The following is a 19,707-nucleotide window of genomic DNA, read 5'->3' as shown; positions in this document are numbered from 1 at the left end:
ATTGTCCCACACAATTATTGGAGCTGGAAAGTCTGAAATCCCAGAGCTGGGGAAGAATTGATATGATTGGCTCTAAGCCAAAGGCAGCCTGGAGGCAGAATGCTCTTTTCCTCAGGGGACCTCAGTCTTTTCTCTCAAGGCCTTCAACTGATTGGATGAGGCCAACCCATGTTATGGACCGTTACCTGCTTTACTTAAAGACCATTGATTTAAATTTTAATCACATCTAAAAAATACCTTCACAGCAACATCTAAACTGGTGTTTGACCCCCAAACTGGATACTATCGCTGTTATGGGCTGAATGATGTCCCTTCCAAATCCATATGTTGAAGTCCTAACCTCCTGTACCTTGGAATATGACTGTATTTGATGATAGGACCCTTGATGAGGTGTTGAAGTTAAACTGAGCCTGTTAGGGTGGGCTTTTATCCAGTATGACTGATGTCCTTATGAAAAGAGGAGATTAGGACACACAGAGAGAAAAAAGCAGGGGTACATGAGGACACAGTGAGAAGGTGGCTGTCTGTTAGCCAAGGAGAGAGGCTTCGGGAGAAGCCAATCCTGCTGGCACCTTGATCTTGGACTTCCAGCCTCCACAACCACAAGGAAATACTTTTCTGCTGTTTAAGCCACCCAGCCTGTGGTATCTTACATGGCAGCCCAAGCCAACTAGTATGTCTGACCAAGGTGACACATAAAATGAACCCTCTCAGTGGCACTTATTTAACCTAGATGGGAGGCACTTTGGAGGCAAGCCCAATTTGTCCATCTATGGAGATCATGCAAGTTTTCAGAGTCTGCTAAGAGGCTTGGACTCTAGAGTGTGCAATGCTGGTGAGTGATGGAAGCTGATAAGTAGGGGAGTGCCATGATCAAATTAGGATTTTAGAAGAATGTCTCTGGAACCACTGATGGGCACAGGAGGGTAAGACTACAACTGGGGAGGCTGGTCTAGAAGCTCGAGTATGAGAATGGAAGAAAGATGCCACAGGTCAGTGACAGTGTGAAGGAGAGACTCTGGCAGGACGCAGCCTGCTGGATCGGTGAGGGAGGGCTGACGCATATCCCAAGTGTCTAGTTTGAGAGGCTGGGTGGACGACAATGATACCTCCAACCCAAGTAGAGAAGGCAGGCCATGTTCCCGTTGGTGGCAGTGGGCATGGGGGTGGGTGTAAGCAGCAACCAATCATTCATTTGACTGCAGGTATGATGAGTTGTATATGCCCATGGTGCATCTGCATGGAGTGTCAGGAAGAAGTTTCATATGCTAGAGTCTGGAACTCAAGAAGTCTGGTTGGAAATCCAGATTCTTGTCATTTCTACCCAGTAATCAAATTTCTGGGAGCAATTTCTAGGACTCTTCCCACTGTGCTTATATATCCTAATCCCAAATGTCCCAAACATGCATGGCGACTTGGTTTTTGTTCTTTTGGTTTTCACTGTACTCACCGTAAGGTAAATTCCAGAAAGGAAGCAGGCACTGACCCCGTGCTTTCATAGGAAAGCCCAATTTCATAGCAGATATAACTCACATTTTATTGGCCTGCGGGTCTTTCACTCCCTTTTTCTTTTAAATTCAGAATCTTTGACTCTCTCCTCTGAATATCTGAGACTACCTTAAATGTTCAGAGGGATCTCCCCTTGGGCTGCATGGAGATATGGCTGCTCCTGTAAAAGCAGATTCCTCTAGAAAAAGCTTTATTTTCTCCATCTGGAAGTTTTTCCCAGAAGCCAAAACCCATTCCTGATGAAGGCCTCCTAGTCTCCTGGCCTGAGCAAGCAGGTAGGGAGAGAGCAAAGTGGGGTCAGGAGTGGCCTGGACCTTTAGAATCTGCATTTGAATCTTTCCTGCTAACTGTGACCCTGGGCAGGTCTCCGTTAATCTCTCATTACTGAGTACCTGCTCAGTGCCAGGTCCCTGAGCTTTCAGGTAATATCTGAGCCTCTGCTTCCTCATTTAACAACAACAAAAAGGTAAATATACTGGCTAGGCAGGGTTATTGTGATGCACAAAATGAAATAATGAATGTGGAAGGGTCTCTCACAGTGCTTGCCTCAGAGTAGAAACTCCATAAATATTAAGGCATTCTGCATCTGGAAACCTCACCTCTAATTACTCTCTTTCCTTTCCCAATTAAGCAAAACAGCAGCAGCAACGGCAGGCGCAAAATGCACTCTATGGTCTTTCTTTCTAACCATTTCCTGCTGGAGAAATGTTTGCATCCTCGGTTAGTTACAAATTCCATATTTCCGGAGCTTCAGTTGGAGCCCTGTGCTGCCTGATAGCTTGAACCTGTCCTTGTGTGTCCTGCTCTGAGGGGCTTTGCTCCTGGCCCTGTGGGGAATTCACGTGATCATGCACATGCAGAAGGGTCTCACCCCCCAATCTATTGGGCATGATGGCCAGCTAGCAAGAAGTAGGGTTGTGTTAACTCTTTGCTGCCCGGTGGGGACCTCTAGCACCCAAAGATCTATGAAACTGTGACCTCCCCTACAGGTGAGAGGGCTCCTTTTTGGGGAGGGCTCTGTTCTTTCTGGCTTCCCAGGGGAAATGCAGAAATCTCAGGGAACCGCTGTGGAGTCCTTTTGCCTTGCTCTCTGGAAAACCAGTATGTCTGAGGTCAAACCCTGTCCCTATTCCATGTTGTGCCAGGCGATGGAGCAAACTTCCTTGGGAACATCTGCCTGCAAATGACTCTCCTGAGGTCAGGTACCAGGCATCTGATGAGGACACTACAATTTGGATATATATATTTTTAAGTTTATTTATTTTGAGAGAGACAGAGATAGGGTGAGTGGGGGAGGGGCAGAGAGAGAGAGGGAGAGAGAGAGAATCCCTAGCAGGCTCCACACTGTCAGTAGAGAGCCCAATGTGGGGCTTGAACTCATGAAACCACGAGATCATGACTTGAGCTGAAACCAAGACTTGGATGCTTAACCAACTGAGTCACCCAGGCACCCCTACAGTTTGGATATTTCTTTTTACAAACACTGATGACATCTAATAAGCATGTCTGCTTAGGGAACCTTCATGAACTAGTGTATGGTCAAACATTCTCCTCCATGTTGGTAGACCTACATGGGCTGGTTCCCTCTCTGCCAGTAGAGTCCTGAGCTGTTTTCCCACACAATCCTCCAGAAGACAGGGGTCATGATGATGGTGCTAACGATGACTGTAATCTCCACAGTAGCTCCCATGTGCTGTCCTATCGGGCTTGTAAGGTTTGGCAGATCTCCAGTGCCTCTCCCTCTTTATACTTAATATGGGCCAGAGACGAGCTGGGTGCCTTGCATGCATTGGTAATCCTTCTCTGAACAATCCCGGATGTGGGCACCATTACCATCCTGCCTTAGAAAGGAGGAACCTGGAGCTCAAAGAGGTGAAGAGCTTGCCGAAGGCCATACAGGCAAAAGTAGCACAGCCAGCCCTTGTACCTGGGCTTCTCTGTGAAAAGCTGGCGCTTGTAACCCACACGCCGCACTGTGTCTCATGTGGGCGGTGGGATCATCCCTGTTGGTGGCCCTCTGCCACAACCAGCTGGACCCCACTGCCTGTTCATCCTCTGTACCCAGCCAGCCGCTCTTCCTGCCAGGGCTCCTGTGGGCAGGGCTGGGAGGAAGGGGAAGCCAGTTCCCGGCTCTGTGGGGCCTGGAGGACAGAGCTAGGAGGCGGGCTATTGATTGACTGAAATTGGATTTGTTGACACAAACTGCCAGCATTTCACAGTGAGGGAAGGCTTGCCCACCGGCCTCATAACAAGCAGAGATTTCCCTGAGGGCCACCAGAGCCTCTGGTGTGGTTCTTTGTGAGAAGAAAGCAATTAGGAGAATGGGTGAGGTTATTAGGTCTTATTGCTTCCCCCAGCTCCTACCTACCCTGCGTGCAGCTTGGCTCAGGATTTCGGGCTCCCTGGTCTACGTGCTGTGTGCTCTGCTTCCACTGCATAAAGTCAGTCGAGGGACAAACACAGCTCATTGTGTGAGAACTCCAAAGCATATGGAGAATGCACTCACGTATTTGGGTCACCAAAAGAAACCAGCAGGTGGAACCAGCTTTAGGCAGACTTGAAAAATAACATCGTTGGATTATAAACACAAATCCATGAATGCACAATGCACACACATCTCTACCTTTCTTTCTCCATCCCTTTTCACGTTTTGTCACATTAAAAATGTTCAGGGGCGTCTGGGTGGCTCGGTCGGTTGGGCTTCCGACTTTGGCTCAGGTCGTGACCTTGCAACCCATGAGTTTGAGCCCCACGTCAGACTGCGCTGACAGCTGAGAGGCTGGAGCCTTCTTCGGATCCTGTGTTTCCCTCTCTCTCTGCCCTTCTCCCACTCGTACTCTGTCTCTCTCTCTCAAAAATAAATAAACATTAAAAAAAACTTTTAAAAATGTTCAGACTGCTATAGTTTACGAGACATCGTCAGGTAAGATGGTTAGCTACACACGTCTGCAGATGGGCTGGGAAAGAAAAGGACAGGAAGATGTATGTGCCTGGGCAACTCTGCACTATTTATTGGGATCTGGAATATGAGCAGAAAAATGGTGAGGAGGTAATAGGATATCAGGAAACCGTCACCTTAAAGTTGTACAAATGTTATAGTTACCAGAGCACTTCTACTTACATTGCTTGATTTTTTGTTGTTGTTGCAGTAAGGTATATGTAATATAAAATGTACCATCTTAACCATTTTAAGTGGAAGGTTCTGTGGCATAAGTACCTTCACGTTGTTCTGCGACCATCACCGCCATCCATCCCCGGAAGTTTTCCATCTTCCCAGACTGAAAGTCTGTCCGCATTAAACACTAACTCCTGCTCGACCCTTTAGCCCCTGGCAACCATCTTTCTCCTTTATGTCTCTATAAGCCTGACTGTTCAGGAACCTCATATATGCAATCATAAAATATTCATCTTTGGTGACTGGCTCATTTCACTTGGCATAGTAGCCTTAAGGTTCACACACTTTGTAGCATGTTCCAGAATTTCTTTCCTTGTTAAGACTGTGTCTCTGGTGGGTGGTGGGACCATCCCTGTTGGTGGCCCCAATATTCCATTGTATGAGTATACCACAGTTTGTTTATCCATTCATCTGTTGATGGTGCCTTGGGTTGCTTTACCTTTTGGCTGTAGTGAATAGTGCAGCTGTGAACGTGGGTGTTGAAGTCCCTGCTTTCCCTTTGGGCATATACCCAGAAGTGGAATTGCTGGATGATACGGTAATTCTCTGTTTAATTTTTTGAAGAACCATCATACTGTTTTCCCCAACAGCGACACCATCTTACATTCCCACTGGCAATGCACAGGTGTCCCAATTTTTCCACATCCTCGCCAACACTTGTAATTTTCTGTTTTTCTTTTTATAATAGCCATCCCAATGGACATGAAGTAGTACCTCATTTTCCTAATGAGTGATGTTGAGTATCTCTTCATGTGCTTTTTTTGTCATTTGTATGTCTTATTTGGAGAAATGTCTATTGAAGACCTCTGCCCATTTTTTTTTCATTGAGTAGTTTGTTTTTGTTGATGTGTTGCTTTGTTTTGATTTTTAACAGTGGCTATGGCTAGAGTTTGGATGAACCCCATTTTACAGAAAGGGAAATGAGAATCACAGATGTCCAGAAAATCACTCAGGGTTTCCCAGCCAGAGGCTAGAATGGAAACAAGGCCCCTTGGCTCCCAGTTCCGGGCCTTTCTGCTCTGCCACGCTGCCTCTCTCAGGGGGTGAGACGTGGTCCATGCCTTTCTGGACTTTACATTTCACTTATGGAAGAGTACACGATGGCACAAAAGCTATGTAAACATGAAGGTTACAGATGATAAGTATTTTGGGCATTTAGGAAAGGAGGCAGAGGACTGGGTCATTTGGGGAAGACCCAAGTGGCAAGGCGAGGCCATAATTGAACATTAAAGAATAGTATGGTAGGCAGAATAATGCTCCCCAGAGATATTTGCACTCTGATACCTGGAGCTGCCATGACAAAAGGTTTTGTGGCAAGAGGGGATTAGGTTGCAGCTGGAATAAACGTTGCTAATGAGCTGAGTTGAGACGGGGAGATTATCCTGGATTATCCAGGTGGGCCAAGGAAATCTCAAGGGAGGAAGCAGAGATGTGACAACAGACTCAGAGAGGCCGACTGACCCAATTTGAGAAAGACTCCACCAGCCATTGCTGGCTGGCTTTCAAGATGGAGGAGGGGGCTGTGAGCTAAGGACTGGGGGCAGCATCAAGAAGCTAGAAAGGTCAGGGCAACAATTCTTCCCTAGAGTCCCCAGAAGAAACAGAACCCTGCTAACACCTTGATTTTGGCCCACTGTGACAAGTTTCGGCCTTCTGCACTCCAGAAGGCACATATATTAAGTGTGTGTGTTTTAAGCCATCACATTTGAGTTTGTGGCAATTTGTTACAACAGCAGTAGGAAACTAATAGAAATAGCCAGAACTTGGTTAACCTGAGAATCTAGATGCAAGGTATGAAGAGGGGATGAGCACAGGTGGGAGAGAAGTCTCCACAGAGCAAAGTGTTTGCCTTGGGAAGAGATCGTGGCTGACATGCATAGAGTGCTTTCCTTGTTCTGGCCTGGTTCATGCATGCATGCATGGATTTTCAGGAATCCTGTGAGGTTGGTGTATTATTATCCCCATAAACAGGGGATAATAAGCACTGCGGTGTTACCTGATGAGGCAGTCAGAGGTAGAACACAGATGAGTGTGGCTACAGTGCTAATGTGGAGGACCCTGAAGTCATGGTCCCTCTCTAGCTGATGAGGGGCAGTGCTGGGCTCTGTGGGCTCACATGGAGGGTGGCCAGCTGTCCTCTGAGCCTGGACATCTCTGTGGAAGTCAGAAGGTAGCCTTGTGGAGTACAGCCCCTGGCATCTTTGATCTGCTTGTTGCCTAGTGGATAGTAAATCAAAGTGAAAGAATCATCACTGCTGTCCCCAAATTCCAAAACTGGGCTGGTTTTGTGTCTGGCTTAGCCCACTGGTAACAATAACTGTGACCTCTGGGTCCAAAGCCTTTGCCCTGACCATGGCCCTCCATTGCTTCCTCCATTGCTTCCTCCATTGCTCCCTCCATAGCATGGGGGGGAAATGAAGGGCACTCCAGTTGTGAAGGGCCAAGCCCCTGGAAGTGTCAGCACAATAAACTGATCTGCTCTCCCATGTTTGTCAAAGATCAGCCTGGCAGCAAGATACGGGGAGAACTGATGGGGGATTGTACATGAGTGTTCATACGGCATTATTCATAATAGCCAAAAGGTGGAAAGAATCCAAATGCTTATCAGCTGATGAATGGATATGTCCATACAATGGAATATTATTCAGCCCTAAAAAGGAAGGGATACATGCTATATGAAGAACCATGGAAATATCATGCTAAGTGAAAGAAGCTAGTCACAGAAGACCGCATATTATATAACCCCATTCATAGGAAGTGTTCAAAATAGGGAGATCTATAGAGACCTATTAGCGACCTAGGGCTGTGGAGGAGGGGAAACGGGGGTGGTAACTAAAGGGTGTGGGGTTTCTTTTACAGGTTGTGAAAAGTTTCTAAAATGAGCTGTGGTGATATTTGCACGTTATCTGTAAATATAGCAAAATCCATTGAATCATACTCTTTAAAAAGGAAGTTGTATGGTATGTGGATCATAAGCTGGCAAAGCTGACATTCTTTAAACAACTTTTTAAATGTTTATTTATTATTTTTGAGAGATAGAGACAGAAAGAGTGCAAGTGGGGGGGGGGCAGAAAGAGAGGGAGACACAGAATCCAAAACAGGCTTCAGACTCTGAGCTGTCAGCACAGAGCCTCATGTGGGGCTTGAACCCATACTGTGAGATCATGACCTGAGCCAAAGTTGGACGCTTAATTGACTGAACCACCTAGACACTCCCGTAAAGCTGACATTCTTTAACAAAAAAGAATCCGTAGAGGAGGAACTCAAAGCCAGCTGACCACTCTGGGCCACACTTAGATGGAACATCCAGGGACAAGAAGTTTGGAACTGTCAGCCAAGGCCAAGAGCTCGGGCAGCAGGCTGGCACCAAGCTGTCACAGAAGTAGCAGACAAATGGGCAGGCAGTGGGTCCTTAGAGCCAGCCATCATGGTAGGCACCAGTTCAGACCAAACAGGCCTCTGCCATCAATTTCTTCAGTCAAAAAACATGAGATCGGGGTGCCTGGGATCCAGTTGGTTGAGCATCTGACTCTTGATTTTGGCTCAAGTCATGATCTCAGGGTTGTAGCACTGAGTCCCAAGTTGGGCTCTGTGCTGAGCATGAAGCCTGCTTAAGACTTTCTCTCTCTCTCTCTTCCTCTCTCATCCTCTCTCTCTCCCTCTCCCCTGCTTGCTCTCTCTCTCTCTCAAATAAAATTTTTTTATAAAAGCATAAAATCAGATGTCAGTGTTCCCAACCTAAGTTACACTCAAGACCTTTAGAAATCCCTGAGGGGACTCCACCCTAGAGCTCAGGATTAAGGGCAAAGGCAGGGAGAGGGGAGGAGAGAACCAGAGACCCAGACACTCTGGCTAAGAAAGAAGGGGAAGAGGCCTTCAGCAGGTGCCCGCAGGTGGGGCCACCAGATCAGGCAGATTCTAAAGCCTCCCTAGCTTGAATGTTGCTGCTACTGGTGGCAGGCACAGGCACAACACCCGGGCTGCTCCCTTAGAGCCTTTCTCCAGTAGCTTCTGGAACTGGTGACAAGGTTCCAGGAAAAGGAAATAACTACCAGCCACACCTGCAGGTGCCAACAGGTAGGAAGTGCCTGCCATACAAGAGGTGAGGGGGACTGGGGCTGGTGTGGGAGGGAGAAGAACCAAGACAAGGGATGCAATTTACTTTATGGTATTTATGCAATCCACAAACACTGACTCAGTGCCAGGCATTGTTGCAGGCCCTGAGAAGAGAGAGGTGGACAAGGAGCACAAGCCCTCTGAGCCCTGGAGCTTATTATATTTTAGAGCTGTGCTGCTCTTGGAGCCACTGAGCCCTTGAAACAGGCGAGTCTCGACGAGAAGTGCTGGGAGAACATGTGCACCCGAACTCAAAACAGAGAACAAAAAGTGGAAAGGATTCCATTAATCTTTTTTTTTTTTTTTTTTTTTTTTTTGCATTGGCTACACGTTGAAATGATAATACACTGGATGTTTTGAGCAAAATAAAATATATGATTACAATTAATGTCACTTGCTTCTTTTCTCGCTTTTAACGTGTGGCTACCATAAGATGTGAAATTACATACAGTGCTCGTGTTGTATTTCTTTCCTTTCTTTTAAAGTTTATTTCTTTATTTTTGAGAGAGAGAGTGAGCATGAATGGGGAGGGGCAGAGAGAGAAAGGGAGACAGAGAATCTGAAGCAGGCTGCAGGCACAGAGCATGATGTGGAGCTTGAACCACAAACTGTGAGATCATCATCTGAGCCAGAGTCAGGTGATGAACTGACTCAGCCAACCAGGCACCCCTCATGTTGTATTTCTATTGAATGGCACTGTTCCAGGGAGAGATGGGGACAGTCAGCAAATAAGCAAATAAATAGATACTGCCATATCAGGTAAGGATAAACACCGTGAAGAAGAAAGTGAGCTTAGGGGTTGGAAGAGCAAAGGGAAGGTGCTATATCCGCCACGGTGGCATCTGGGAGATGCTGTCTGAGCTTCTGCTCAGAAGGCAGGGATGAGGACAGAGGAGCATCAGGACAGTATGACTGGAGTTAGGTGAGCTTGGAGAGGGGTATCCCAACCAGCAGCCCAGATCCCTGGTTTGTTGTGGTGTACGTGAACTCACAGGACTTTGTGACTGACATGGGGCCCAAGAAATGAGTGAGAGAGTGGGAACAGATTCGCCAGGATGTGCTGAGCCTGGGAGACTAGGTGGATGTTAGGGGCAGTGGGTGTGCCCAGTTTGGGATGGAGAGGGGGCCCGTGATAAGTTTAGGATTCACATCTGCCTGCTGAGTCTGATGGGCTGCTGTAAAATTCAAACAGAGATGTGTGGTTCACATTTGGAGATAAGCAAGGTAGCGGGGGTGGGGGCTGGGTGCCTGGGTGGCTCAGTCAGTTAAATGTCCAAGTCTTGACCTTGGCTCAGGCTATGATCTCATGGGTTTGTGAGTTCGATCCCTCATTGGACTCTGCACACTGTCAGTGCAGAGCCTACTTGGGATTCTCTCTCTCCCTCTTTCTCTCTGCTCCTTCCCTTGCTTGTGTTCTCTCTCTCAAAATAAACACATAAACTTAAATAATTTTTAAAAAGAAGCATGCACATTGAGAGGACATCTGGGAGGTCACTGAGGGCCTGAAGGTACTGAGTGGAATGATCACTGGTCAGTTCTGGTTTGAGTCCTGGCTCTGCCGGTCCCTATGATCCTGTGCTTCTTCCCCAGTGTGTTGGGTCATAGACAGCCACAGAGGCTTTCTCTGTCTCCTTTTCCCTCTCCCCAAATGCGCACTGGCCCTGGGACCAGCCTGACCAGCGCGGTAAAGAGGAACTGCTCTGCCAGCTTCTAGCCTAGACCTGAGAGGAGGGGCGACATCTGCCTCACCTCTTGGAGCCCTGAGCTCTGCCTAACAGGTTCACCCATCCCAAGGCCACCATGATGTGAAGAAGCCCACCCTTGGAGGCTGGATAGAGAGACCAAGAGGGACACCTGAACAGCCTTCAGCCATTCAAGACACTCCAGCTGAGGCCCCAGGCATCACGGAGAAGAGATAAGCTCTCCTTGCTCTGCCCTGTCCAAATTTCTGACCCACAGACAGGTGAGCTAGAAGAATAATACATGGCTATTTTAAGCTGCTACTAAGTTTTGTAGTGGTTTGCTATTTAGCCATAGATAAACAGAGCAATTTATTTGGTTGTTGGGAGGATTATTATGAAACTCTAAGCATCATTTCTGGCACTAGATAGGTACTAAGCCAATATTCCTTTTCTTTCCCGTAAAGTCAAACTCTGTCTTGTCTTAGTTCAGCCTTGTGGAATGACACGGAATAAGCTGAAATCCTATTTCATTTCATATGTATTCCCTTAAATGTATGGCAATGGATCACATGTAGTCATAGGCTACATCTCCTGTGCTAGATTGCACATCTAGTTACCCTGGTTTCCAGTCACATTATCCTGGTCACTTTGCCTAGAGTTTGTTTTACTGTAAAATTCCCATTTGCATATGTTGCCCCCGAAGGACCGTGCAGGTGCGGTAAGTACAGCACTGGGCATGGTGAACACATCCCGTCTCTCTATCTGGACACATCACCCCTAACCGGGCTGGCTAATTGGAGCCACTCTACAGGTTTTTGGATTCTGATTCTGTTATTCAGCATATTTACTATCACTCCTACTTTCATGATAACATACATTTGGTTGATTACACTACCCCTCTTTTGTCCAAATCATTTATAAAAATGTTGGACAAGACTGGGATGAGGGTAGAGCCAAGAGAGATCTCACGATATGCTGACATTTGTTCATTAATCTGCTCTGCTGGGTATGTTAGTTCAACCAGTTATGTGTGAATCACCCAATGCTCTGTCATCTAGCCCACATTTTCCCCCATCTGTCTATGGGAATAGTCCATCTAGCTCTTTTGCATATATTATCTACTTGTGTTCTGTATGATAGATGGTGTTGCTTGCCTAATGGTGGGCAGGGGCCACCTCTTTCTCTTGTTGACCCCTATGCTGATACGTGCTCAGTGAGATCTTAGATGACTGGATCTTTCAGCCATACTGCTCAATCAATATGCCTGTTTTCTCATCAATCCATATGCCTGTTCTGACCCCATAACATATATTTGTTCATACTTATTTAATATGTAGGCTGTATAAAAAACTCAATTTGATTTAAATTCTTTTTTTAAGCAAATCAACAACATTTAACCCGGGCTAAATCCTTAAGAGAGGGATTATAGAGAATCATATAAGGCAGGGAAGACAAGGTTTGCTTTGTGCCCCTTTATGAGAGTTGCTCTGTAAAGACAGGAGATAAGATATGGTTCCAAAAAGTAAAGATGCTTGCTGAAGATAGGCTGGAGCCCAGGAGAGGCTGGCCATGCTGAGAAGCAAGACACAATCAGACCAGGTGGACCTGGAGAGTTCACAGGAACTTGGTGAGTAGCAAACTTTTGTTAATGTGCTGCTTAGCCACTGATAGCAGAGACAGGAAAGCAGATTCAACAAGGCCAAATTAAGAAGAGACCATTTTTGTGGTGATACACCTTTGTTTATTTTGCTCTATTTTTTAAAACTTTGGGTTTTTTAATGTTTATTTATTTTGAGAGAGAGAAAGAGATAGCATGTGATCATGAGCAAGGGTAGGGGCAGAAAGAGAGGGACACAGAGAATCCCAAGCAGGTTCTGCACTGTCAGCACAGAGCCCGACGTGGGGCTTGAACTCATGAACCATGAGATCATGACCTGAATTTTGCTCTATTTTTAAAAATGTTTATTTATTTTTGAGAGAGAGAGAAAGCATGAGGGAGTGGGGGAGGGTAGCGGTGGGACAGAAGATCTGAAGAAGGCTCCATGCTGACAGCAGAGAGCCTGATGCAGGGCTCAAACCCACAAAGTGCAAGATCATGACCTGAGCTGAAGTCGGACACTTAACTGACTGAGCCACCCAGGTTTCTCTACCAATTTTGTTTTTTATACTGCATTATTTATACCTTTTTTCTTGTCTTATCACACAGTGAAGAACCTTTAGTAAAATGTTCACTGGAGCTGAAAATAGCAAGCCTCCTTATCTAATTTGATTTTAAAGAGAATATTTTTAATATTTCACCATTTAGCATGATGTAGGCTATGTATTTTTATAGTGTTTTCAAAATCATTTTAGGAAATTTTCTATTTCCAGTTTGCTAAGAGTATTTTTAAAAATCATGAGCAATTAATTCAATTTCTAACTTAGAGCTGTTTTAAAAGGTTTAGAATTTTTTTGGATTATTTCCCTTTTCTTTTCTCCTTAAAGCCTGGAATATTGTTTTCAAAATTAGCTGCCAAGATAATATTCATACTCACTCATTCACCATTAAAACTTCATTAAATGCCTACAAACTGTGAGGTACAGAGAGAACACAAAAGTCTACTAAGATAAAAAATATATTGGCAATTAATAGAAATTTTCCACCAGCACTTCCTGATTCCTTCAGAGTATGGCATCACTCTTCAGACCCAAGGAGCCAGGGAAGAAGGAGCCAGCCAAAGAAATGACATTCTAAAATGACCATGAGATAATAGAAGGGAGAAAGGTTTACTGCCCCATGGAGAGGTCTCTGGCAAACACCAAAAAAATAATGAACCCTGGGAACAAAGTAGAACTTATTCGTAAAGTCATGGGCAGTTGGAGCTAGAACCAAATGGTACCCTTGGTACCATTGAACTTGGTACCATTGAACTGACCCCAGAGTCATTTGCTTGAACCAAATGGTACCCTTTAGGACAACTCTCCAGTCACTGTTTGGATACCTCCAGTCAAGGGTGGAAAGTTCTACAGGACACCCTGACCATTGTTTGCCTGCTAGAATTGTTAAAATACCTTCTCTTACATTGAAAGGAAATTTTCTTCCTGCTGTTCTTTTCCAATGATCTCATTATGTCCTGTGCATTCACCGGAAGATTTCTCCTGCCTCTTTGTATGGTGGCTCTCCACATCATAGAAAGCATGTACAGTGTTTCCTCGAGACTTCTGTAGTCAGGACTCAACATCTCCAGTTACTTCAACAACTCCTTATGGGAATTTTTTCCTAACTGCTCCCCATTCTCTCTCTGAATGCACTGCATTTGTCACCATCTCCCCCCAAACTTAGTACCAGAGTCACATGAAATTCTACACAAGTGAGCCAATCAGTTGGGTTAGTGTCAAGGGAAGCTGACATCTTCCTGTTCTCCTCAGTTCTACCTATTCTACCTACTTTTCCCATACCCATTCTCTGAATCAATCCTTACTTTTCCCTTTCAGAACCTGGGCACCTTGGAGAGACACATAAGTGTCATTATGCATAAAAAGGACCCAGAAGAACATCCATCCATTTTTCTAGAGGGAGAATGTGCTGGAATAGGTAACTACCCCAATGCTCAGGAGAACAGTTCTTTATGGTGCTAAGATATTAAGGAATTTCTCCCCATAGTCCCAGGCAAGCAGTGTAGCACATAACAGAGTAACTCTTTACAATAAATAAAATAATGAATTTCTGTGAAATGCAAATGTGAAAGATGTATGTCAAAATATGTTACCAGCATGGCTGTGGAGTCTTGGCTGAGTCTCCCACTTACCCAGTCCTTTTTCTTCTTCAATTCACTCAGTTTCCTCTCCAACTGAAAAACAGATGTGGCGGTAATAATCACTTGCAAATGGACCTCCCAGGGAGAGATACACATGTTGGACCTTTGTACACTGTGACTTGCTATGCAAATGCATGGCATCATTGTCACAGTGCATGTGGTTTTGGCGGATAGCAAGAGATCATTGTCAAAATAACAAAATCCAACTCAGGTATCTACCACCTTTGCGTTCTTATATTGCTCCAAATGATTCTGTCCAGTATTTTTAGAGAGAGAATGCTCTAGAGGCCATTATGACTCTCAGAACAATCTGCTGAATGTTGTCTTAGTTCTCACTGGTTTTCATCAAGTATGGTTACCTTATGGCCTGCCTGGAACATACATCTAATTTCTTATTTGGAAATTAACATCATTTTTATCAATTATTCCATTAGCTGCTCATCCCCCAACTTGTGACCTTTCTCTCATGGATGAGAACACGTTGATACTATAGGTAACAGACATTTCCCCCAAACCCAGGCTCTTCCCTGAGGTCCCAGCTCCTGCATTGATCTCTGGTCCCCGCTGCCTCCTACTATGGGGCTCTCTGCATCAGCACACATTAGCTTCTGACTCCACAAGAAGAAGAAATGGTACATATGCAGCCAGTGAAGACAATAATTTCTAATGTGGATCCATCCAAAAGGGCTCTAAAAGGAACATCTTAGCCTTTAGAGGGTCATAAATAATGAAGATAATTTTCTCATGTTTTATGCAAGTATAATTTTTTGGTTGTAAACAGTGAGATGATATATATGTATATTTCCTATCCCAAACTGTACACAATTAGCATTTGGAAGATTGTAATTATAGCTTGGTTGGGCTTTTTGTAGGTGCTAAAATTGATTTCTTGGCTGAATTATTTTGCAACAGACTTATACCACTAATTGTACACCTAAACGAAATTGAGTGTGAACAAATCGAATAACTTTAATTTTACCTTGGATAATAATTTATTGATGCAAATAAAACTCCTTAATTAAATCTGGCATAGCCAGGCCTGTAGAGGCCCACATAAAGGTATTCTGTCACCCAGCTTTAGTGATTATTTTAATTTTAGAATAATGCTCTGCTATTCTTAGAGAGAATTGGGCATCCATTAAGGACTATGGCAGTAGTGCGTTGTTTGAATTCAGTATCTCCTTGAATCCCAGATGGATTTAGGGTAGCTCTTTTTGGAAGGAGTGTTACTCATTTTAACATTATAATTAAAGACATCCAAAATTGAAACTTTCATTACTATTTCTGAAAATAGCCTCCTCATTCAGAAGCTTCCAAAGTCTCTCAAAGCAGGAGGAGATGAGTGAAATGTGGAGACACACTTTCATCCAGATCAATACAGGTTAGATACTTGATCAAAGAGAAACCATTTATATAATTATATTGTTTCCTCAGGCTGCCATAACAAGCACCACAAACCAGGTGTCTTTGAAATAAGAGAACTGTATTATCTCACAGTTCTTGATGCCAAAAGTCCAAATTCAAGGTGTCAGTGAGTCCATGCTCTTCCTGAAAACTTTAGGCGAATCCTTGCTTGCTTCCTCTAGCTTCTGGTGCTTTGTTGGCAACCTTTGGCCTTCTGTGGGGTGCGACTGAATAATTTCAGTCTCTGCCTTTGTCGCCACGTGGAGTTCTGCTGTGTGAGTCTCCACATGGCTGTCTTATAGGGACACCAGCCCTGGTGTGGGACCAGGGCCCACTCTACTCCACCGTGACCTCATCTTACTTAATTACATCGGCAATGACCCTATTGTCAAGTAAAGACACATTCTAATGTATTGGAGGTTAAGACTTCAACCTATTTGGGTAGGTGGGGGTATAGTTCAACTCATTACAATAAGAAATAATTATGGTAGCACAGTTCCAGATGTCTACTCAAGAAGGCAAGCACAAATGCAATGAATAACTCACTGCAAACAAGAATGGCTTTGTACATTCTCAGCACCCTTTAATTCCAATTAAACATGGGCTCCATCCAATGTAAAAACTATTAACTATCATGAGGTATGTAAAAGGATATCATTAAATGATGGCAACCTCTTACTGTTTCCATAGATTAGGACAAGAAGGATGAGGATTTAACTATAGTGGGAAAGTGTTAAGGCAGAACATTTGTGTCAAAATGGCACAGCACTGCAATTCCCTAGAAGATAATTCTGCACCGGTCTTCTTCTCTGGGATGTTTTGGCAAAGCAGAATGTTCCTATTTGCTAGAGATGGATTGAGAGGAGAAATTTCTAGAAGAAAGGGGATGGGTTGGCCCAAGTTTTCTCCTCCTTCTCCTTCTCCTTCTCCTTCTCCTTCTCCTTCTCCTTCTCCTTCTCTTCCTCCTCCTCCTCCCCCTTCTCCCCTTCCCCCCCACCCTCCTCCTCCTCCTCCCTCTCCCCCTTCCCCTCCTCTTTCTTCTTCTTCTTCTTCTTCTTCTTCTTCTTCTTCTTCTTCTTCCTCCCACTTTGGAAACATCTACTAGAACCAAAACATGTGCATAACCTACTATCAAGCAATCCGAATTCTAGACAAATTGTCATGTGTGCACAATGAGACATAATAGCAAAAATCTGAAAACCACTAAAGTGTCTGTCAGGAGGAAAACAGGTAAATAAGTTAAAGGAATACTATGAAATGGTTTATATAAGTAAGTGTATGATTCCACCTGTATAAACTTTGAAGATACAATATTGAATGAAAACAGCAGGCAAGAGAATGGTATGATGGTATGTGTTGTTTGGGTCCTGCCTGTGCATGTTTAAAACACACATGGTGTATTTTGTTTATAGATACATGTGTGTGGTGTGGTGTAGAATTATAAAAACCTAGATCCTCACCAGATTCACCACTGGGGTTGCCTGTTGGGAATAATCATGGGCAATAGGACCCCATGCAAATGTGACAAAATGTTAACATTTTTCATTTTGAGTGATAGACACATGAATATCTGTTATCTTTTTGTACTTCTCTAGAAATACAAGCAGAAGAGAGACATGTTTCCTGCTGGACAAGGCTTGTATTTAGCCACGCTCATAGCCTGGACCCACTGAGGCAAGAATGGCAGGAACCTGGAACATCAAAGGCCCTGCAGCTATTGCCTGGCCTTGAGTGGCTAACTCTCAGTTTCCTCAGCTGTAAAGCAGTGACCAAGGTAGTTCTGGATGTTGGGGAAACTCTGCCCTTCCAGTCCTGCCTCATTTCTCTGGCTCATTGCTGCAGCTTTCTTGCCTTTGCTTACCTTTTCCTCTTGCTTGGAACTCCCTTTCCATTTTTTGGCTGAAAGCCTGGGCATATTCATATTTAAAAATATTTTAAAAATAGACTTATACCGTTTTCACCCATTTACTCCTAACCCTTTCCTTCCACCTTTGGTAAACACCAATCTGTTGTCTGCTTCTATGAGCCTTTTTCTTCCTTTTTTAAACTCCACATATAAGAGAGATCATACGATTTGTCTTTCTCTGTCAAACTTATTTCACTTAGCATAATGCCTTCAGAGTTCATCCATGTTGTCACAAATGGCAAGATTTCACTGTTGTTTTTTTTTTTTTTTGATGACTAACTGATGTTCCACTCTCTCCATATACCATAATTTCTTTGTCCATCCGTCCATTAATAGGTCGTTTCCATATCTTAGCTATTGTAAATAATGCTGCAATGAATATGGGGGTGCAGATATCTTTTTGACTTAGTATTTTTGTTTTCTTTGGATAAATATCCAGGGGGTACCTGGATGGCTCAGTTGCTTAAGTATCTGACTCTTGATCTCAGCTTAGGTCTTGATATCAGGGTCGTGCTTAGACTCCATGCTGGCTGTGAAACAAACAAACAAACAAACAAACACCCTCCCTAATTATCTGGATAAATATCCAGAAGTGACATTCCTGGATCATATGGTAGTTCTCTTTTAACTGTTTTTCAATGGGTGTTGGTGGTTTCTTCTGATGTAAAGAAGGTTTTAATATGATGTAGTCTCACAAAATGAAAAGAAAACCTACCAAATGGGGAAAAAGTTTTGCAAAGCATATCTGATAAGACATTAATATACAAAATATATAAAGAACTCATACAAACTAATAACAAAAAACCCCCAAACAATCTGATTTAAAAAAGTGCAGATGATCACAATATACATTTTCCCAAAGAAGAGAAACAGGCAACCAACAGTTACATGAAAAGATAGTCTACATCATTAATTATCAGTGAAATGCAAACCAGAACCACAATGAGATGTCACTTTGCACCTGTTAGAATGGCTACTATCAAAAAGACAAGAGATAACAGGTGTTGTTAAGGATGTGGAGAAAGGGAACCCTGTGCACTGTTGGGGGAAATATACATTGGTGCAGCCACTGTGGAAAACAGTATGGAGATTCCTCAAGAAATTAAAAATCAAACTACCATAAGATTCAGCAATTCCACTGCTTAATATTTATGCAAAGAAAATTAAAATACTAACTTGAATATTTATCTGGAGCCCCATGTTCATTGCAGCATTATTTACAATAGTCAAGACATGAAAACAACTTAAGTGTCCACTGATGGATAAGAGGATAAAGAAATTGTGTTAGATATACACAATGGAATATTATTCAGCCAAGGAAATCTTGCCATTTGCAACAATACAGACAGACCTTGAGGGCACCATGCTGAGATAAGTCAGTCAGAGGAAGACAAATACCATGTGATCTCACTCAGATGTGGCATCTATGGGAAAAAAAAGAAACACCACTTACCAAGCTCATAGACACAGAGAACAGAATGGTAGCTGCCAGAGGTTAGGATTGGGAGGGCATGGCGAAATGGGTGAAAGGGGGTCAAAAGTCATAGACTTCCAGTTATAAATCAGACAAGTCCTGAGGATTATAATGTACAGCAAGGGGACTATAGTTCGTAATTCTGTATTGCATACATATAAGTTGTTCACTTAGTAGGTCTTGAAAGTTCTCATCTCAAGTAAAAACCATTTTGTAACTATCTTTCGTGATGGATGTTAACCAGACTAATTGTGATCATTTTACAATATATACAAGTATCAAATCATTATGGTGTATGCCTGAAACTAATATCATGTTACATGTCAATTATACCTCAATTTAAAAGAGAGAGAACCTGGGCCAGATCTTAGATTTTTGTCTCTAAGCCACTAGTGTTTACAAGCTGTAATGAAATGTACACATATATATCTGTAAATCTATGCGTTCTCAATGGATCTGTTTCCAAATTCCACATTAAACAGTCTTATTCAGTCTAGCATAATTATATGGGCTTTGACACTAGACAAAATTGTTTGCATCCTCTGTCTGCTGTTAACCATTTCCACGTCCCTGAACAAACTGCTGAACCTGTTTATGTCTATGTTTTCTTGTCTGTCAAATGAAAATAATAATAATTATCATGT

General features: G+C 43.6%; 1 protein-coding gene across 1 annotated transcript in view; it reads left to right on the top strand.

Annotated features, from left to right (window-relative positions):
• Positions 1-17,345, top strand: part of FARS2 (phenylalanyl-tRNA synthetase 2, mitochondrial) — a 623,580-nt gene extending 606,235 nt beyond the window's left edge. The window contains exon 9 of the mRNA XM_045497529.1: positions 17,279-17,345. Coding sequence (XP_045353485.1) covers positions 17,279-17,330 — 52 coding nt within the window. The 3' untranslated portion in view covers positions 17,331-17,345. The remainder of the gene's footprint in view (positions 1-17,278) is intronic.
• The last annotated feature ends 2,362 nt before the right edge of the window (positions 17,346-19,707 follow it).

The sequence above is a fragment of the Leopardus geoffroyi genome, chromosome B2, assembly GCF_018350155.1.
Source record: "Leopardus geoffroyi isolate Oge1 chromosome B2, O.geoffroyi_Oge1_pat1.0, whole genome shotgun sequence".
Classification (NCBI taxonomy): domain Eukaryota; kingdom Metazoa; phylum Chordata; class Mammalia; order Carnivora; family Felidae; genus Leopardus; species Leopardus geoffroyi.
Note: the sequence above shows the minus strand (reverse complement) of the source record. Positions and strands in the feature narration are given on the sequence as shown.